This window comes from Stegodyphus dumicola, chromosome 6, assembly GCF_044657685.1.
Source record: "Stegodyphus dumicola isolate Sdum_Otavi_A_Nest chromosome 6, ASM4465768v1".
Lineage (NCBI taxonomy): Eukaryota > Metazoa > Arthropoda > Arachnida > Araneae > Eresidae > Stegodyphus > Stegodyphus dumicola.
In genome coordinates, this window is record NC_140773.1 from 76314976 (window position 1) to 76338554 (window position 23579).

The following is a 23579-nucleotide window of genomic DNA, read 5'->3' on the forward strand; positions in this document are numbered from 1 at the left end:
TTCAACTTCAATCTGCAATCTCTATCTTATCGTACAAGAGTTCAATTTTATGCATAAATGTGGGAGAAAAAAGAAAAAAAAAAAAAAATCTTACTTTTAGATATATACATGACTTTATCACTTTCAATTATTCTCGGTTAATTGAAACTGTCAATATTTATCTAAATGTTCAAAAGTCAATAAAACCAATGCCAATAATAACAATTGATTCTCTTGACCTAAAAATTCTCAACTTAAAAAAAATCATAAACTTTTTGCTAAAAAAAAACTTTTTAACTTTTAGACCATTAACCTAATGCATTAAAATCTAAATCATTCTAAAAACGGAATTAGTGGTACCATTATCAACCAAAATCTGAGAATTAAAAATATTGGCACTGATATTTAAGACCACGATCAAGAAATTCAGTATCCAAAAATTACAGTTATTAATAATCAGATTCCTCTAAATTTTATCTACTTCCATCTCAAGCAATTACACATTGGGTTGTTTTAATATTTGTTGTTACTTATGATAGGAAATAGGTAGAACAAATTTGAAGTTACTTACTGGACACTTAACAATTGCAAATATCCATGTAAATACGAAAATATTTCCTCTACATATTTTACTAACATAGCCATTTCTATTCTAGTCCTATGACACGCCAATTAGGGAATGTTAAAACAAAAAGGTTCACTCGACAGTCAGCTAATATAAAATAGAAAGTTCTCACCTAGTTTTTGATCTAATGAGCTTTCCAGACATTAATTAAAGATATTTTAGACATTATTCCTTTGTTGGTACAATATATTAAGGGACAACTTTATACTCTTGACGATACGCAACACATCATAGCTACACTAAAACATTAACCACAACGAAACATTTAGAACACATCAGCGCAATCTATAGTCTAGAGTGCGCATAATGTAATGGCCAAAAATTTGTCAGAAGAAAAAAATCCGCCTAAGTTCTGACTGAGAGTTTCAGAGGACATAACACAAGTAACACAGAGGACAAGTTGCACAAGTCTCGCAATTAAAGTTCCATTCGAAACTCTCACTGTGCATACACGAATACAGCCATCGCGTCCAGGATGCAATTTTGTCACAATGCCCATTCTCCGTAAAAGTCTAGGCACGTTGTCATCGCTTATGGAACCTCCAGTGTTCTATCAAAGTTCTGTGGGCCCCTTGACTGATCGTGATTAATGAGCTCACCTAAGTTGAAAAGGATAACATGATTTCCCTCTTTTCCCAATTCGATTAAATAAATGTTCTTGGTATCTTCTCATTTTCAAATGTTGGGATTGAAAGGAAGAAATCCCTTTACTTTCTTGAGGAAAAGTGAATAATCGTCATCCGAGCAAGAAATGTCTAGATGTTTTCTGCTCCGGTTCATTTGGAACACTAAAAATATGTGAGACGCCTGGAGTTGATAATTGCCTCTGTCTCTATCAGTATAAGTTCCAGTTCTTGAAACAAAATTCCTGGAATTCCCCTCATACCTCACTAAGCGTTTCAAAAATCCACCCCACCAGACGGCCCTTTCGACGATAAATTTCCATTTGATAGAAAACGGCCCAAATAAATTTTACACTTCTTTCCCTTTTGCGATTTTTAACAGAAAATTCATTTCTCGATTTGCCTTGTGAAATGTTCTCGCAAATTCACTGTAGACTGCAGTGCTACTGATGATGCCTCTCCTTCCAACAAATTTTTGAAAAGCTTGTAAAAATATGAGTGGTCAGCAGTCAACTCCAAATTATCATTCTCGTTGCGGCACAAATGAAAAGCAGTACATAAGTCTTCTTCATAATACCTTGATCGTATAAGGGTCATAAATAATCCAATTCAGTCGTTTGAAAAGGATATGCTTCTTATATTCTATTAGCTGGTATTGGTACAGGAATCCGGCTTGGCACGAATTTTCTGACATTCTTTCCTTAAATTTTGACTTTGATTGGCAACAGTTATTTAGCAGTTTTGACATTTCTTAGGTTCAACATTTATTGAAAATTGAATGATTATTTTTCTGGTTTCTAATCTCGAAAATTTTTATTTTATACTGCTTAATTTTTATACAATATTATATGGTCAGGGTCACGACGGATCAGATTACATTCTGTTGATTAATTAAATTTTTTAAACCTAAATTTAATAGCATTCTTTAAAAAATAATGGCCCTGCATTTTAATTTAAATTTAATTAAATTTATTTATTTTTGCACTTACTTTTGAATTTTTTATTAATTTATTTTATAATCGTCCAGATATAATTCAATGTCAGTGTGTTGAGTGATAATGACTAGCGCCGCCCAACGGAATTTTTAGCAAATAAAAGCTTACAGACACGTCGGTGGTATGTTGCGGTTATGCGCTCTCGTCTAAAAATGGTCCTTACCCATCTTTAAAATTCTTCTTAAGCCTTTTGAATCACCCTAAGTAATACAAATTCAACTAAACGAAAAGCCACAAGGGAGTATAAAAACATATGTAGTATTTATTTTGTAAGAATATGTGAATAATGAAACAAATACGGTTCTTCTAATCGCTTCAGGATAAAATTTATTAGTTCCTACACTTATGGACTTAAACGATGCACATTATATTGAACTTCATTATATTGAAAAATAATTATTTCAATATAACAGCATTATATTGAAAAATAATTAAAACACAGCCTTAGTTTGGAACTGATTTCAAAGCAAAAAGATTCAATACATTAAATTTTGCAGGTTTTCGAAAACTTTTGATGTCTACATTTGAATTAAAAATAAAATAATACTGAATTTTTCGTACATTACAATAGTTCATAATGATTTAAGCAATATTTTAATGCAAATTACATCTTTGACTACTTCTATTGTATTTCCAATGATATTTTATTTTATAAAATTTGTAAACTTCAGTTAAATAGAAGCTTTCAAGTTATCTTGTCTCTCATTTTTAGTCCATTAAGCAACTAACGCGGATTTACGAATCCCACGTTTATTTCGAGTTAGTATTATAAATAAAATGAGTAATTCAGCTGTAAATCAGTTTGGAAATCAAAAGGATAATGAACACAATACATTTTAACAATTTTTACATTTAACACAATACGTAATACATACGAAAGGAAATTCCTAAAAAATTCACTAGAATTGGAAAACTATCCAAGGAAAATATACTTTTATTACAGAAAGCTTTGTCGTTTACACATCATTTATCACACCAAAATTTTATGTTTTCCGTATTTGCTTGCGTTTTCGTATTTTAATTTTTTTTTTTAAATTTGCGAATTGCTATAATTGGAAATAAGTAGGTCTCACATAAAAGACGACTTTCATTTTCGAAAATATTTTAAACTCATATAACATGGTCTCACATATTACGAAATTCGATTTTTTAAATGAGTCTGTATGCTATTTCATGGGTTAAAACTAAATTAATTTGCTTTAGGCACACAAATTATGAGGAAAAGGAAAAAATATCTTAATATAGTGCAAAGTACTACTTCAGAAAAAGTCTGCCTTTCATCTAAGCAAATTAAATTTATTTATTCTTATGCTCTACTTAACATTATTTATATACATAAATTTAAATTTCTGTTTACTTTTTTACTGAATTTGTCTTTATTACAGATTACGCAAAGCATGCACCATGTTATTCGAAGATTTCAGAAACTCTTCAAAACTGCACTGCCATTGCTGAAGAGAAAGTAGCTGTATTATTGAAAAATAATGTTAATCTTCATTTGTTGAACGTTCATTACTATCGTTGTTTGTAAGTTCCAGATATTTTTAAGAATAATTTCATTTTTGTATGTACTCAAAATTCGCGAAACTAATTAATTCACTAATTTAGTTTCTTTAACACACAGTAACGCATTTAATTTTTAAAATCTTATTTAAATTATGTTTAATGTATAAATTTTTACTTGCTTATTAAAAGAAATGTCGCATCCACGTTCGAGTTTCTGAAATAATTTTGAAATTGCCCTCTAGCGGCAATGAGAAATGTGCGACTAGAGAGCATTTTTTTTAATCAGAAATAATTTAAACTGACAAAGAATATTTTATTTTTCTTCCCACTATCATAACTTGCTGGTAGTGAAAGACAGAAACTAAATAGCATTATTTCTTGCTTTTAAATCTTGAGTTCTTAATTGTCATAACTCACGAAATAAAGGGAGTTTATTTTAATTTGAACCCAGAAAGCGATTTTTCTCCAAGGTTACCTAAACTTAAAATTCTAGACCTGCTACAGAACTTATAGGGTTAACTGAATACCAAATAATAGCATTTTTACGTCTTGTTGATTCAAAATGGTCAGTTAGTTGTGAAAAGCTACGTCTTCCAGATTACTCTGTATTTCCAGAACAGCAACAGAATCAAGAGTTGCTGTAACCAGCAACAAAAAGAAAAACAAGAAATGCTGTTGAAAGTATTTCTTTTAAGCTAGTCTGTTTATAATGTTGTTTATTTGAGACAGAGATTCCCTAGCCATGCTCGAAAAACATCTCTATACTTTACCTACAGCTCTATCCGTTTGATAAAAGCAAATTAAATTTAATTTCCTCTATTAAGTTTAGACAATGTGTCCTAAACTGTTTTCCATTGTCATTCACTTTTGCAGTTGCGAAATGTCAGGATCTAAGGATGTATATTTGCTGAGGTTAGAAGGCATAGGAGAAAAGCTGAGGCATAATAAGGATAACAAGATATAAATATTTCATGTAAACATTTGTGTTTAATATTTGGAAATGAATTCTTGAAAGAAATTCGAAATTCGAGGAAATCGCATCCTCGGTGGTTTTTAGCAGGGATAAGTAGTCCTGGTTTAGTCCTCTTTTAAGTCCTGGTTTTTCAGTGTTCAAGTCTTTATAATCGTAACTGAAGCCATTAACTGGTTTCATATTCTTCTTTGAACGGGGTACCACTTAACGTCAAACATAAACTCTGGAGCGAAATCTAACTAGCTATACATAAAGTTCCATAAGATGAATAGCTATATAGGAAAAACATCACTAATGCTCTAGGTTAAACAAAATGCGTTTTCCAAAATAAGAATCACAAGCAAAGTGAGAAATTAGCCATGGGAAGCCATCTTAGTTCCATCCTGGCTGATATCTACATGCATTATTATGAATAAAAATTATTTGAAACTTTGAACTTTACGGCATGGTTTCGCTCCCTAGACGATATTTTACTCTGTTTGACGGTAATAAAGATGATTTAAATAAAGTTCTTTCCATAATGAATTCCACTGATCCTGCTATTCAGTTCACTTTTGAACTTAATACATGAAATTCTCTTCCGTTCCTCGACATTTTGGTCACACGTAACACACACAACTTCAGTACAAGAACATTATAACAGAAATTATAACAGAGTTTATTCAATTTGACCTTTGGCACGAGGCAGTCCTGTAGTAATTTGAATATGCTGGATATCGTTGGTTGAATAATAATCTTGAAAATCGTTAGAAGCAAATGCTATCAAAAATTATACGAGATTAGATTATCAGAAATTATACGAGAAGGGTTTCCAAAGACAAAGTTTTGATTTTCCAATTTACTTTGGATTATCTATCAGAAGATTTTGCCGGGTAAAGCCATACAAACTTTGTAAATGAGGTCAATAACTGCACATACATATGTATAATTTCTATGACTACCGTCGAGTGTCCTAAATGATTAATATATTATGTATGAAGTGGTACATCTTCTCTGGGTATACAGGGTGCAACATATCTACTTGTTAACCGTAAACATTCATCGGTTTGCCTTTCATCACACTTCAAATCATGTCATCCGACTAAACAAAAGTTAGTTTCATTTTATTCCTTTTCACGCACTTCGAGTTTTCTCCTCCAAATTGGCTCTTGATCAAGAACTAAATTATTTAAAAGCAGGAGCTACTGACAGGGGCTTTTCACCTAACATTATTATCGAAGCAGTTAAGAAATACTCATCTGAGCACACCAAAAGGCAGACTCTTGTTTTAGGAGATTCTGTTGTCATTCCTTTCTTTCCATCAATTAGGGCCCACCAGCGGCCGAGCGGTAAAGTCGCTGAACACTGGTAGTTCGGTCCGAGGTTCGAATTCCGCGAACGGGCTGGCTGCATCGGCGTTTTCGTGGTTTTTCCCATGTGTAACGTGTATACGAGCCAGTTTCCCTTAGAAAGTCCTCCACGAAAGGCATCTCTCCCCTTAGGCAGATAGCCCTCGAGGCTTTGCCATAATCACACATACACAATACTTTCCATCAATTAGCTATAAACTGCACGCATTTTACATAAATTTAACTTTCGGGTCGTTTTTTTCTCCTATCAATAAAATTCCGAGTTCCATAATTAAGGACCCCATTCCGGATATAAATTCCCGGGGTATTCACAGCATTCCTTGCCAGTGTGGTTTAACTGACATTAGTTAAACTAATTAAAACACATTAAATAAAACAGTCTTAACATTTTGCGTCAAAGAACATAAGGCGTATGTTATGAAAAAGGAAACAAAGAAGTCCTCTGTTACCCAGCATTGTTGGTCCGAAAATCATACTTTCCATTTTTCTGCAACCAAAATTATTCAAAAACCATCTTCCGTTCGTAAACTAGATTTATAGAGACGTTTCACATTCAAAAAATTCTTTCTGTTCTAATTAACGACCCTAATTCCAATCCATTTTTACCTTCAGCATTCAAAGAAATAATGTTTTAGTTTTCTTGTTTCATCAATAGATGCGCCATTAGCTTAACTCCTGCGCAGCCATTCTTATCTTATCTTATCTTTTCACTATATCTTATGTCGTTTATTCACACTTTGGCAGCTGAGGTTGATGCTTAGGTAAAACCATCAAAACGAGTCCTATGAAAATTTGCAAATATAATACTGATTTTTGTTGTTTGACTTCTAAATTAATCACTAATACTCATTAAGTTATTACAAAACTACGATTTATTTACATGAAATAAAAATTGATAGGAAAATAAAAATTGTTACATCATGCGTCTTCATTCGTCTGTCTTTATTTCTTATCTGCGCTGATCCAGATGGCTCTTTAGCATTATAGAACTCAGTTACAGTCACAGTTGCATGGCTATTTCCATATAATTCGGCCATCCTACATTGTCACCTGACCTCAGATCACAATACCAAACCGTGAAATTTAACATGTAAAATACATTAAAATTGAAAACAATAATACTATTAAACAATGAATGAAAATACTAACATTAAAAAAAAATCTGAAAGCTTCTAGATTTTATATTACGCCCAAAGGGGCGTTTTTTTAATGTTTTATGTGTTACCTTTATTTTTTAAATATCATGTTCTTCGTACTTAATACATAAAATTTATTTCAGAAATATCACAAAATATATAAAAGAGCACATCTTTAGAATTTCCGATATTTTCGCGCGCTGGAGATATTTTTTTTCGCTCGTGCTGTGTTGCCATTGCTCGGTTTGAATTCGCGCTTTTCTTAATCAAAAACTCATAAATGCTTCACAAAATATGAATTAAATAATAAAACAAATTCCAAATTTGGACTTCCAGGTGCCCATATTCGGATGGAGACGTACGTTATTCAAAATTTGATGGCTCTACCGCTGTTTTATAACAGTACGAGAAACATACATACATTCATGCAGATTCTTCATTATTTAATTTCTTTAAATATAATATAGGGTTCTAATATTTGGCGGCAACAATTTAAAGAGTGATTCTCCGTGTTTGGTGAATCAACGCAAAATGCCAAAACGAAATTAATGGCCCTTCTGCGTAAATTGCCCCTTTGGGATAATAAGGATAAATAAAATAGTATGGAATCAGGATTCTCTAATAACAGCATCTAGAAAAATAAAAAGTTAGTAATCATTATCAAAGAAGAGACTGATAGGGTTAAAGTCCAAAGCTATTAATCATTTCATATGAGAAAATGTATATAAAACACTAAAATTCAGGTAATATGTTCTGATAAACTAGTCCAAGGTTTAACGAAGTTGGCACAAGTGCTTGTTTTCATAGGCCCGTAGAAGAAGCCACATTTTTCAACATCGTAATTGTCATTTGGCTTGATTTTCACAATCCTGTACGGTCCGAGAAACTTGGATTTAAGACCAGGTCCATAATGTGTACGCCTGATTGCCATTAGATCATGAAGCTAGAACTTACGGGCCGGTTTACGTCGTAGATTGTACGTTTTACTATTTTCAGCCTAGCACTTTCAAAATCTGCTCTTTAGCTTCCTGCCAAAGATCATCACGAGCATTCACGATAGCTAACTGGATCTCTGTATACCCAGAGAAGATCTCTGTATACCCAGAGAAGATTAACAGCTTTGTAATTTTGCTATAATTATTTAATATAGTTTATTTTAGTTTCAAACGTGAATTTGAATGGAACTGATCCCCCGTTGGTGCGTTGAATTAATCACTTGCTGAACTTGAGCAACTTGTGTGTAGCCTTTTGTCAGATACTGAATTAATAATTTGGAGCGAACAGAAATTATAATAGAATTTATTCAATTTGACCTTTGGCACGAGGCAGTCCTGTAGTAATTTGAATATGCTGGATATTGTTGGTTGAATAATAATTTTGAAAATCGTTAGAAGCAAATGCTATCAGAAATTATACGAGATTAGATTATCAGAAATTATACGAGAAGGGTTTCCAAAGACAAAGTTTTGATTTTCCAATTTACTTTGGATTATCTATCAGTAGATTTTGCCGGGTAAAGCCATACAAACTTTGTAAATGAGGTCAATAACTGCAAATACATACGTATAATTTCTATGACTACTGTCGAGTGTCCTAAATGATTAATATATTATGTATGAAGTGGTACATCTTCTCTGGGTATACAGGGTGCAACATACCTACTTGTTTTCAAATTTATGATTAGTTAATATGCAAGGAATACAATATGGTTATCAATTTTGTCTTTAAGTGTATAAAATTCGTGTTTGATGAGTTCTTCAATTCGTTTAGAAGGAAAAAGTCCACTAAGATGTGCGTGTTTTATTATACCGGTTTACAATGATTCTGGAACAAGTAATTCATTAACTGTCTATAAATTTATTAAGTATATCGATTTAACACAGTCGTCATCATAAGGTTTAACCTTTGATAACTCCCACGTTATCTTGTTCTTGAGCATTTCTTAATTTCAAAATGTAGCTGTCTTGAGCGATAACCATAACGGAGGATTTGCTCCCGTTCGGTGTTCTGTTTCGTATTCGAAATCATCTAACATCAGTGCCCAACGGTATTTGTGCATTTAAGTCTTTCTTTTTCATTGGCATTTTGAAGGCATTAAAGTCAGTAATAATTTTGAAGTATTTGCTTAAAAGATAAACTCTTAAATTTTTTCAAAGCCTGAATTACTGCTAATACTTCAAGTTCATAACTGGTGAATTTCTTTTCAACATCAGATGTCTTATTGCTCATGCAGTAAGCAGGAGGTAGGCAATTCTCATTCATAGAGTTTTGCATGAGAATGCAAACGTAACCATAGATACTGACCATTAGTGCGTATTTCAGTACCGCTGCGCTAATTATAGATGCTAAGTACGGGTTTTTCCCATAATCGTCGTTTCAAAAGACTGAAAACTTTTTGTTCGTTTTCACCAAAGTGGAAGTCATTAACTTTCTTAAGTATATCACTTAATGGTTGAACAATTCTGGAAAAACTTAGAGTAAATTTACGAAAATATATGGAAAAACCAAGAAAAATTTGTAAGTTTGTGTGACTTTTAGGTTCAGGGTAATAAATAACAGCAGCTGTTTTAAGAGGAGATGACAACAATTTACCATTTTCGAAGACATGACCAAAGACTTTAATTCTACAACTTAAAAATTTAAATTTCTTAAAATTAATTTCGAGTTCATAATCAGAAGCTGTTGAGAAAACAAATTCCGAACAACTAATACCTTCACCTTCATCTTTAGCGGGAATTACGATATCATCTAACTACGCCTAATACAGTTACATCTAAATACAGTTAAACATGACCTTGATTAATTCCTTGAAAACGGAGTTTATGAATTGTTGAAATACAGAAGGTGAGGTACACAAATCGAATCGACACTACGATGGAAGAAGGCATTTTTTGAGTGTATGGTAGTGAACGTACGGGCATCTTTCAGTTAATCGAGTAAATCTTCTGCAAACGCTATAGCGATCTTTAACTATCTTCTTATTTAATTTCCAGTAGTATATACATATTCTAAGTCTACCCTCTTTCCTTTTTGTTACTAGAACATTCGGAAGGACACGGTTCAATTATGACGTCAGCTAAACAAGCTTGGACTTGTTTATCTACAACGTCTCTTTCGACAAAAGATAATCTCTAAGTCTGTGAGAAATAGATATTTTATCTTTCACTTAAATAATTAGAAATAATTAGAACAATGCTCATACTTTCGGTTTTGAAAGGTTTATAATGGGGCACAAGATTTTCAATAATTGTAACTTGTTTTTTGTAGCAGTAGGACCTACTATTTCTAATTCAAATGTTTCATTAAAGGAAATATTATTGATTTATATCCGGATCAATTTGTTCAACAACATGTTTAGAAATACGAACACCAACAATCATTTCAACTTATTTAAGTATCTCCATACCGATGATAGTGTCAAATGGCTTCAATTTGGCGTGCAACAATGTTTAAATAGTAAAAATAGCTCAAGCAGCATATGAAATACGAGTAAATTGACTCCTGGGAGGCCTCAACGGCAATTTTCGTCGCCAAGTTAGCGTAATTGCCGCTAGCTAGAATTTTTGGAAGATTCGGGAAAACTTATTTTCGAAGCCTTGCGATCGACTGTTCCAAAAGCCCATGTTATGCTCTATAAATGCTGGTTCGAGGATAATTCAGCAATTTTTAAGCAGCGGTGATATTTCGCTCAAATCGCGATTGATGTTTACTTTGTGAATGATTTTATTAACTGACGATTTTTCTCAAACACTAAGTAAGTATTGCTTAAATTCCGCGTCCTCCTTGACCTATTTTTAGTTATTTATTGTGTATCATGAAGTTTCATAATAAATTGTCGGTTTCTTCCCGCTTATCTGGAGTGACCACTTAAAGAACTATAAACGAACCCGTGGCTTCCAACAACTGGTTGGATTGGAGAACGACTTCCAGCAACTAGTGTCAGAATTCTGAATTTCTTTCAATGCCGATAACCAGAAAGATGAAAGAACAGCTAATAGTGATATTGAAAATAATTGCTGTCTGCTGGGAAGAAGCAGTTGCTATGGCCACTGCACTCCACGTGTAAACTAAAAGATGATCAGCATCAGGAGTTTTTGCAAATACGAAAAGTGTCTCATTAGGACGACTTTCCTGTTCTTTTTAAATTATACCCTCTGTTTCCATTTAGTAAACGAGCTGTTAATTTTACTGTAAACCGAGAACTGACAGTCGATGACATTTTAAGTGGTGTCGTCGCATATGTAGTCAAGAAAGAGAGAATGACGTTAATGGCGAAAGGAAAGTAAACGGGTGGGGGTTAGAGGTCATAAGGAGAGATATATTGTAAAAGTTGTTTTTAGGTCACTCTCAATATCAATATATCAAGAATAAATCTAGAATGGTGCTACAGACAAAAGAGCTCTCATCTATACTTTACTGTAAGTGAGTAGTTACAAAAATGTGTCCATGAATGGATGTACACGGTATCAAAATGAAGACAAATTATACGGGCCGCAAAAAGTTTTGAAATGTTCTTTTTGTTTTATGTATTATTAAGCAGTTTAATAATATTAGTATGCACTTTTTGCATTATGAATAACATATATCTACTTATAATCGCGAATTAAATTACTAAATAATTTTATTGATTAAAGCTATTAGTTTACTAACATTTCATTATTACATTATTTTCATCTAAGAATTTCCTTTTCTTTTCCTTTAAGAAATATAAACATGTAGACCGCGAGGTTAAAAAGCTTGGGAAACACTGTTATAAATAAATCGTCTGATTCAATTCCAGTTGAACAGCACTAATTACCACTATAACTGTTTATAAAAACTACCTTAGCTTTTAAAATCTTCGTGAAATTAATTGCTTAATATGTTAAAAATAAGGAGATTTTGTGTAATTAAAGCACAATAACACGTCGAACAAATACTAATTCAGATGTCAAATAACAAAAATCAGCGTTATATCTCCAAAATTTCACAGGACTAGTTTTGATGGTTTTACCGAACCACAATCCTTAGCTGCAAAACTGCAAATGAACAAAGTAGGAAATAATGATTAGATAAGATAAGAAAGCCTGGACAAGAATAAGCAAGTGGCGCCATCTGTTGATGAAACCAGAACTAAAACATAATTTCTTTAAAGGCCGAAGGCAAAGATGGATTGGAATTAGGATCGTTAACTAGAACAGAAAGATTTTTTTGAATGTGAAATGCCTCTAGAAAATCCAGTTCTCCAATGGAAGATGTTTCTTGAATAATTTTGGCAGCAGAAAAATTGAAAGTGTGATTTTCGGACCATTGGCCAAACAAACAGAGCCTTAAAATTTCGCGTCAAGGAACATGAGGCATATGTTAGAAAAAAGGAAACATAGAAGTCTTCTGTTGCTCAACATTGTTGGTCCACATTGTTGCTCAACATTGTTGGTTCGTTAAAACCATCAAAACTAGTCCTGTGAAATTTTGGAGATATAACTCTGATTTTTGTTGTTTGACTTCTGAATTAGAGATTTTGTGTGTTTATTTAATTGAATATGGCAAAGCATATGAGGACTGGCAGACAAAGGCATGCTTTCACGAAGAATTTTCTAGGGAAAATATGTTTATATTTACATTGCACTTAAGGAAAACCACGAAATGCTTAAACACAGTGGTATACTGTAGAAAAGCTCGTGAATGCACATGAATTCATTTTTACTCAATGAAAACTAAAATTTATTAGCTAATTAATCTGTCTTCTATCAAGTATCTTGGTTCATTGATCTGTATTAATGCACCATTTTTTTTTTATAATTTAAATGCTTAAAAAATAATTTAGAAAGGACCTAAACCTCTTTTCTCCCTCTTCGTTTATAAAACTGCATTTTCATTTTTAATCATGTGAAATAATTCTATAAATATAATTCAGTACAGAAAAACAAAAGAGACTTGGAAATGGAATTAGCATTGAGATTCTCTTTAAGAAATATGATGAAGCTTATAAAAATCTAGGCAGTGAAGTAATTCTGTAGAATATTTTATAACTCTTTATTATTGAATTGCATTGAATTACTTCTATTGAATCAACAACATGTAAATATAATTTAATAATATGCGTGTATATATACTACATACATACACATACTCACACATTATTCACACACACACATTATGTGTAACTAATTAGCATATGCTAACTTAAAAGCCCACTGATTCTTTTATATATAGAATCCGTCTGCTTTTAAATTTTCAGAGGCGCTCTGCGTCATATGATACGGTTAGGGGGCCCTTGGAAGCAACAAAAAAGCTGAATTACATACACCAAAACTTCAACTGAATACAAAACGGAAAAGCTGTCTGCTTTTATTTTGATTCCGTTCTAGAGAAGAGCTTTCAAATCATTAGTGCTAACTGGGGACAGACTTTTCCTTGGGTTTATTGTGAGAACACTTCCTTAATTTTTGGAGGCTAGCATGTGACAGCAAACGGCAAAAATGAAGGACTCTTGAAGTCCACTAGAATGCCCAGAACTCCCACTTTTAGGAAACGATTTTGTATTGTAGCCACATATCAAATTTTCTCGTAAATACAGAAAGAATGAGTTGGCTGACGGTAAGAATTACTACTTTTCTTGCGCATTGTAGACTTTACAGCAATTCTTATTTTAAAGCTTGGCTATGCAATTAATTTATTTACATAAATCTTATGACAATGGCTTAGTATCGAATTAAAGTTGTAAGATCTCACTCTTTTTGTTTTCATAAATACCACTAGATCTTACTAAGAAACCTGGCGACTTTTCGCACAGTTAAACAAAACACGAAACTCATTTTAAACAACTCATTTAAACGAAAAACATGAAATGTAATTTATTTCACTTCATGTTTTTAATTGCTAAATTTCATGACTTGCTAAATTTCAGTTAAATTTTTTATTTTCATTTATGTGAAAGATTGCATTTAGCTGTGAAAGATTAAAACAGCGATTTCTAGTCTAGATATTGTTTTCCTTATAGGCTAGCGAAGTTAAGGTACTGTTTGTTCATAAGTCGATTATATTAAAGGACGAGAGCCCTGTCTGCCTAGTGGAAAGAATGCTTTTTAAAAGAAAGTAACTCGTATTTACTTACATAGAAAAAACAACAAAAATATTTACAATTAGACTGTTCTCTAAGTTTCGTACCCAGGATGAACTACTACTGTTCAGTGGTTTTAATTCATTCGGCCACTTGTGGGAATTTACCACATGTAGGATGAGGCTGCCTTAATTTTAGCTCGCGCAGATGATAGTAATGGAATGTTAAGAGTAAATAAATGTTTAGATTGGAAATGAACGTAAAGAAAAATGTGAAACAAATTGCTTATGATTTTAAGAAACGATACAGAATATACTGTTTTCAATAGGCATAAAATATTGAATTATACTATTGAAATTTTCTTCTTGATTTAATTAAATGACGAATTAAATTATTTACTCTACTTTTTTATTACTACTCTACCTTTTTATTAATAAACTAGAACATTAAAAAATCTTATAACACTGAGAAGAAAACTTTAAATGGGGCGCAAAAAGAGAGAAGAACTATGCGATGCTTTTGAATGGGCAATAATGAAGATCAAAACTGCTGATCAGTATTTCCGAGTTGAAAATTCTAGTTAAGAAGAATATCGGGCATCAACTTTGAGCTCACAGGAACAGCCATCAGAAATTTGCGAACATTTGAATGCATCATCAGACAGTTGAAATATAATTTTAAGAATTAAAAATGTACCAGAAAATATTTCGACTGAAATCACTGAAGAAGGAGAACTATCAGAAAATATTTCAGCTCCAGTCATAAACAGTGATGAAAGGTCAGACAATATTCCAATCGCTTTTAGAGATGTAAAAAGTGAAAGATATCCGTCCGATTTTAGTCATTATGCAGAAATTGTTGCAAAGTATAAGAAAGGATTTATTTTAACTTTTGGCGTTTGTAGACCAAAAGATACCGATTTTCCCCAAAATCAAAATAACAAATCATTTTCTTCTGTTCATTATACTATGATTAATAACTCCGTTTTAGAGACAGATTTTGCTTTGTTATTCACTTAACAAAGACTATTGCGAGCCATATTGTTTAATTTCAAATAAGGAGAGATGTGGACGACAGAAATACAGTACTGGCAAACATTACCCATAAGAAAAAAGTACGAGTGAAGTTCACATCGTTTTGCGGAACAGAGTAAGTACCTCAGATACATATATAGTTAATTTTTTATCTGATGTCAAATTATTGGCAGCATATAATATTGTGATAAATGACGTTATAAAAATGCTCTCAAGCACTGTTAAATATTTGAATTCTGTAACATAAAATGAGATAACTTTCGCCGACCTTTTCAGGAATGAACCATTGAACAGGCAGACTTTGACTAGGAGAAAAAACTGATTGTTTAAGAAATAGTCGTTTGAAAACAAAGCTTTTGGATGAAGTTAAAAGTTCTCTTTTTTATTTCTTTGTACGAAGTAAAGAAAGTATCGTAATCGCAAAAAACTCAGTCTATTATATTTCAATGGAAATATCCATTTTGACCGTTCTTTAACCCATCTGGGCCCACTAGCGGCCAAGCGCTGAACACTGGTAGTTTGGTCCGAGGCTCTAATTCCACAGACGGGCTGGCTGTATGGGCCTTCGTAGTTTTCCCCATGTGCAACGTGTATACGAGCTAGTTTCCCTTAAAAAGACCTCCACGAAGGTATCACTTTCCTTGGGAAGATAACCCTCGAGCCTTTGCCGTAACCACATAAACCAAACCGAATCTTTTTTTTTTTTTTTTCTTTTTTTTTTTTTTTTTTCGTGACGTTTGTACGTATATACACAGAATAGAATAAAGGACTCCTTTTTCCAAAAAGGATTGTAGAATGGATTCAAAAGAGATTTTTTTCTTGATATCTGTTATCTGTATGTTCGCACGTACGTACGTTCGTACATATACGTATATATATGCGTCGCATAACTCAAAACGGTTAGCCATAGAGCGTTGAAATTTTGTACATGGGATTACTATATATCCATTTGTGTACTTCTCTTTTTTATTGCAATTGGTAGTGCACATATATATAGTTAGGTGGTGTGGTGTATTTAATTATGGCAAAGCACACTAGGGCTATCTGCCTATGGGGAGGGATGCCTTTCGTGGAGGACTTTCTAAGGGAAACTGGCTCGTATACACGTTACACATGGGGAAAACCACGAAAACGCCCATGCAGCCAGCCCGTTCGCGGGATTCGAACCTCGGACCGAACTACCAGTGTTCAGCGTCTTTACCGCTCGGCCGCTGGTGGGCTATATATAGTTAGGACCTTCATTAAATTATATGCAATCATTTTAAGATCTGGCTTTCCCTTCCTTTTAATAATTATATATATATATATATACCACCCCCTTACCTGGCCTTTGTTTTCGCAATCGTTGGTCGTAGTCATATCTTCCCATTACAGAAGTGTTTTAAATGACGAAAAATATTTTGGTAATGCCAAATTTTAAAAAATCATAAATTTTCGACAAATAGCGAAATTTAACTTTTCCTGCCGTTTCCCGGTTCCTATACTTATACTTGGAAAAGTTTTATTCTCGTTATGAAAAAATAAATAAGAATTAGTTTTACTCCTGTCCGACAAATCTGACCGGGATATTTAATTCAAAAATTGTAACTTCTTATGTCATTTTTACCTTGCTCTTAGGGATCGGTTAATTAAGATAAAATCATTGGAGGAAATAACTTTAAATGAAGTGCAGCCAAAAATGTGTAGAATTTAATATAGGCGGTACCAGATTTTTAATTATTAATCTTGCTCTGATAAAAATCATTATCAAAATGTTGGCTCCTGGAAACCTCGATTTTTGGGGTGGGGGAGGAAGGAGTACTGTAAATTTATTGGGTAAGGGCAAGAAAGTTTTCTGCATAGGGGTCCTAGAGTTCCAGTTAGGCCACTGTCGATACCCTGTATATAATGAATGATAATGAATATCCAGTATTTGTATATTAACTTTTGTGTGATGTAAGTGACATATTCTCTTTATTTATATAGGGCTCACATCGAATTAGTTGGCTGTCTGAGAGATATTGCTGGAACACACTGTGGGGAATCTGCTGGACGGTTAATTGCACAATTAGTTGAGAGATCTGTCAGACCTTTCAGGTACCTCAAATGTGGTCTTCTTGAAAACGCGGATAAGCCTGACATACCGGATGATTTGGATAAAGAAAAGAAAATATTTTTTTAAATGTTACAAGAACCAAAATATTACACGAAGGCTAAAATTTATAGCAGATAAGAATATTGGACACTTCCTTTTTACAGCGCCCACTGCATAAGTTTCTAGCGGAATTTTAATGTTTCAATAACGGGATCGGCAATTAAGATTGCCAGTTTCGGCTACTAAACGCGTTGGTCATTTAAAAAAGGAAGTATCGGGTACTGAAATGCCTGTTCTTGTTCCTGTTTTAAAATCAGATGAACTTTGATTTTTTTAAAGTCTGATTCTGTTGCATTAAAAATATTTGACAAAGTAAGTTTTCGTGTTTTAAAATAGAGCAGGATTAAGAGCGCTTTTGCATCATACACTGATGGAAAATGAAATCCCTACACCAAGAAGAAATCAGTTTAGAGCAAGGGTTCTCAACCTGTTGTACGCGTACCACTGGTGGTACGCAAGAGAAAAATAGGTGGTACGCAAAGAGGCAAAGTATTTTTAGCTATTTAATTCAAAAATTTTTTCTCTAACACTCGTAAATGTTTGCGATCTGAGCTTTGTTCAAGGTCAATAGCCGCTTAGACCAGGGATTCTCAACCGTTGGCACGCGTACCACTCCTGGTAAGGAAGATAAAAATAAGTGGTAACAAAGTATTTTTAACTATTAAACTCAAAAATCTCTTGAAGAAAAAGAGCAATTGATGGGAATTTCCTGTGATAGAACTCTAACTAAAGATTTCAAAAACAACACGCTTGTTAACTTTTGGCTGAACCGAAAAGAAAGAATTTAAAGGCATTATAAATAAAGCTATCAAATTTTTATTGCCTTTTTGCACAATCTATTTGTGCGAACAAGGATTTTCTTCCATGTTATATTTGAAAAATAAATATAGAACAAAATTAAAAGTGATTCTAATATACGGTTAAAGCTAATTAAAATAAAAACCAGACGTAAAGAAATTGATCGTTCTTAAACAGACCTACATTTTACACTAAATTTTAAAATTAATTAAACTTAAATTTTGATAATTAAAATGGTAACCAGTTTTTGATAATTAAAATGGTAACCAATTTTTAATGTATGTTTTTAATGTGTGCATATTTAATTAAAATAGCGAATAGGTTTTGCAAATGGCAAAATACATATATTATATAAATTTTTAATATTTCTATTGAGAAACTGAGAAATAATCATTATAAAATGTAGTGGTGGTACTAAAGATTTTCCATTTTTGTTTAGATGGTACGCGTTAATCGAAAGGTTGAGAACCGCTGGTTTAGAGGGATGAAATATAAGCAAAACATTTGTTAGGCATATTTAAGAATCAATATTTACTTGAGAAAACTTTAAAAGTAAACACGATACATTTATACACATTTCTCCTCGGTAAAATCACTGAGCACTGGTAGTTCGGTCAGGGGCTCGAATTCCGGTGAACGGGCTGGCTGCTTAAGCGTTTTCGTGGCTTTTCCCACGTGTAACGTGGATAGGATCCAGTTCACTTTAGAAAGTACTCCACGAAGGCATCTCTTCCTTTAGGCAGATATCTCTGGAGTGCTTTGCCGTAATCAAATACCCAACCCAAAAAACACCTCCCAGAATACAAAATCACTTTTATATTTTCTTACATGTACGTACATTTGAGAACAGAAGTTTCTTCCGAGGTCCTCCTGTGTTGCAACTCTTGCTGAGATCCGATGGCTGAGTGACGTCATCTCGAACTCTGAACTCTCGCTTAGAGATCACGAGAACTCGAACTGAGAAATCGCACGCTGCGTCGTGCGAACATTTAAACCTTTCATTATATAAATATTCTGTAACCGTTGCGTCTTCATTAAATATGTTTGTGTTAAGAAAGTTTATCATTTATGGATTATCCCTCTCAAGATTTTGCAGATGCAGGTATTCATAGAGAAGAACTTCAGCCCAGTGTCCCTGGCCGAACCCATTGGAACAAGGTAAGCAGTTTTGTTTTACCTTGATTAATTAGTTAAGGATATAAATAAGAATATCCTGATCAGAGACTCGGGGCGGTCTGCATCTCCCTCGGTACTCCAGAATATGTTACATTAATATCAGATGTAGTTGCTGTCATGTTGAATGCAAGCATGTAAATGCGCATGCCTGTGCCGCACAGGTACCGTATGTCATTTTGTGGGATGGAATTCCACAAACGTTGCACTTGGTAAATCAAATCAGCAATAGTCCATGCTGCTTGTGGATGACGTTAGATTTATCGTTCAATCATGTGCGGATGATTGGGTGATCTGGGAGTCCAAGGTAGCATATCGATGCTCTGTAGAGCACTTTGGATAATAACAGCGGTATGCTGTAACGAGAGTTATGTTGTTGGAAAATACCCTTGCAATATTGCATAAGAATTGCAGAACAACTGGTGCAATCACCAGACGTACAAATTTTCTGTCAAGGTGTGGGAAAGGAGACTACCCCAGCTGTCATAGGAAATTGCTCTCCAGATCATAACTCCTGGTGTAGTCCAGTGTGTATACACGCCACAGCCAGCTCGGCTCGACGACATTACCAGGCCTCCTTGTAACCAACATATGACCATCCTTGGCACCAAAACAGAAACGGCTCTCATTTGAGAATCCAACAGATTCTCCACTCCACTCTCCAGTGAGCTTGACACCATCACAGTTGCAGATGTCGGTGATGTGGAGTTAATAGTATGAATGTTACAGGTCGTTTAGCTCAGAGCTTTCCTCAAGTAATCTGTTTATTATAGTTCGCTGCTCAGTCTGGTGTGAACAAAACTTTGAATGCCAGTTGGAGATGCAGTGCGATATGCGACAAGTACAGCATCTTCCCTTCGGTGGCACATATATGTGACTGAACTCTGCTCTTATTGAGACAGTACCTCCCTGTGATCACCCCTGCCAACACACATGCACAGTGGATACATGGCCTCCATCAAACTCAGCAAGCTGCTGATACCGTATGTCGATTTATGTTCTTTATCTTCTTAAAGGCATTCTGAAATCAAATCTCGCTGACAACGCCTAATCCTCAAGATAAATAAACACACGATGTTTACATCGCGCATTTAAATCAAACGTGATTTTCTTGTTCATAGGGGCGTAACGCCACGTATATTCGTCTAGCACGAAATTCGAATATACGAGTATGTCATCTTTCATACTTACAAACACGCATTCCAAATTTAATTTATCTATTTAATTTATCGTTTTTGGTAATGGGATTTCATTTTCTATCAGTGTACTTTAAGATAAGTAAACTCGCAGTAAAAGAGTAATGTTAATAATTACGAAATATTTATCTTCTGCAGCATGAAGAAAAAGATGATCTTGTAATATTTCCTCTTCTATCATAGAATTCAATCTGTATTTTATCAAAGCAATAACGGCAAATTCGTCTATACACCGTTATTAAAAATTGTAATGTTAAATGAATTAAAGTATATTTTCTATTATCATAAAATAATATACCATTAAGATCCTTTTTAAAGAATTCTATAATTAGAATGATTTTTTTATGACTACTGTTTTTTTGACATTCATTGTGAAGTCATTCAGCAACAAAACTGTTGCTGATGATATTTTTATTATTAAGTTACTTAAATTTATTTATAATAAATAAAAAAAGTACTTAGTGATAATATTATTGCTTCTTTTTTCTGTAACTTCATTTTTAATTTCAATAAAAAAACTGAAAAACTGTTGACTTACTTCTTTTACAAATTTGAAAACACAAATTTAAATGTTTTCACAATTTGCAACATCGAAACTTCTCTGCTTAGGCATTCGATAGTTATTTTATAGTTCAAGTCTCTGCGACAGAAAATACTGAGATACATTTCTCATGCGTTTTTTTTCCTCAAAATCAATGAAATTAATTTTCAGAAATTTTACATTTTTTTTTTTGGGAAAAAATTCTCAGTTTTCGAGAAACTGCGCAATTTCTGAAAGCATGATATAGAAAATTTTCCTTTTCTCAAGAAGAAATACTACGTTTTACTTCTATGGCAAATGAGACGCACGTAGAAGTAATACCAAATACCCACTATCTGAGGTTAGTAGGGCAAATTCACCTTTATCAGAATGAGCACACAAAGTTAACTTAGGCAATATACTTGTAATGACTTTACAACCACGCACATTCCTATAGTAATGTTTTCACCTTTTTAAACAGCATTCCGTTAAATAAATAGTAGCATTTATTTGGATTCTTTTAATACGTAGCATTATGCAATGAGCATTTAGAATTTTGCAGATGAAATGAAAGGAGATCAAAATGTTTTAAAATAATGAGGAAGAATAAGAAAGAAATAGTCTCCGTGTTTCCTAAATCCCTAAAATACGTAGCTTCACTGCAAATTTAAAAAAAAGAAAAAAATCTCATTTATGTTTTAGAACTTATCTATCGAAGATCGCTTTTGTTAACAGAGGAATAAGTATAAAGTAAGAAATTAAATAAGTAGCTTCTGTACAAATACATATTATTTTATTTCAATAAGGAATGTTCTCATTTTTAAAGTTTTTAAACTGGATAACTAAAAATTAGGAACTGTTTATGAGTTATACTAAACTTTACTTCAAGAAATAGCACAAACCCCTACTGTATGAAGAAGTGAAATCTACATTAAAATTAATCTCGAAATTTTCGAAATTTATAAAACTTTACATATTTAAGAGCAACAGAAATATAAGATTGAATTTTATGAATTTATTTATTTATTCAATCATTGATCAAGATTGGATTTTATATTATTTATTTTTATTTAAGCATAATATTCAGTTTTATTATTTGTTCGGTACTTAAGTCAGTATCGTTTTTACCATGCTGTAATTTTATTAGTATAAAATACACTACAAAACAATGTAATACACAATAACAAGACACTGATACGCTACGTCATAAACCACTACTCACTCACTAATTTACTCAGTGATGCAATCAACACCTTTGTCAATAACCGCCCGCCAACGTTCAGGTAGGAGTTCAATTACTCTCTTGCCTCTTCTTACCCAATGAATCAAAATTCCGCAAGGTGGTTATGTGTTCGCATTTCATAATTTCTGGCGATTCCATAACTTTCTGCTGATTCTCGTATACACGATGAATTCTTCTGCAGCACTAGATCCTTGCTTAAACTCGAAGAGTAAAATGAGTTCATTTATTTTCTTTTTAACACTCCATGCAGATTATCCTTGAAAATGGCCAAAACAAGCTGTTAACAGCATACAAGCTCCTATTTGCAGCAATCAAAATCCAAACTGAAAAGACAACGCTGAGCGGTAAAGTTGTTGAAAGCTGGTAGTTTGGTCCGAGGTTCGAATCCTGCGAACAGAATGGCTGCATGAGCGGTTCCGTGTTTTTCCCCGTGTGTAAAGTGAATACGAGCCATTTCCCCTAGAAAGTCCTCCACGAAGGCATCCCTCCCCTTAGGCATATAGCCCTCGAGGCTTTGCCATAACCACATAAACTAAATCAAAACAAACTGAAAAGAAACGATTTAATAGCGAAAAACCAAGGCTTCAGAATACAGTGTTGCCAACCCAGTGAAGAACGACATGGACTTATGCTCCGACCCAGTAATACTAAGCACAGGTTTTCATCGATTTATGTTAGACCTAGAGATTGTACACGATTGGATTATATATATTATGACAATGCAACGAGAGACTATTTAGTCTTGTGAAAAGATGCATATGGAAAAGATTCTTTAAAGAAAAATTGCTCTTATTCATGTTACACATACGAAAAACCAAGTAAACTACCGTGCAGCCAGCCCGTTCGTCCCAGATTTGAGCTCGGGTTGAATCACCATGTTCAATGCTCCCGGACTGTTGAGCTAAAGTTTTATAAAAACTGATAAAGTTTGGGACTGACAATCTGCGTTTATCCATACCCTCTATTCATAATATAATAAAAATTATAATTAGAAAATAACTTCTTTCTTGAAGTGCAATTCATAATTATTTGTTTGCTTTTAAAGTTGAATCATCATTTATGTGCGTAATACCAATGTTGGTAATTAGATCCATTACAGAACACACAGAACAGTTGGAAGCTTCATGAAATTTATTTCCCATAAACACTTCACAGTCCTAGAACTTTTCCCACAAAAGTACTGGTACAGTTCTTCTCAGTATGACAAAACACAATCAGAAGTTATCTGTTCAAACTAATAGTAATGTTAAATA

General features: G+C 33.3%; 1 protein-coding gene across 1 annotated transcript in view; it reads left to right on the top strand.

Annotated features, from left to right (window-relative positions):
• The window catches only part of LOC118197043 (uncharacterized), a 102168-nt gene extending 81078 nt beyond the window's left edge, over positions 1-21090 (top strand). The window contains exons 4-5 of the mRNA XM_085818557.1: positions 3608-3749; positions 17228-21090. Coding sequence (XP_085674683.1) covers positions 3608-3749; positions 17228-17423 — 338 coding nt within the window. The 3' untranslated portion in view covers positions 17424-21090. The remainder of the gene's footprint in view (positions 1-3607; positions 3750-17227) is intronic.
• Positions 21091-23579: the final 2489 nt, after the last annotated feature.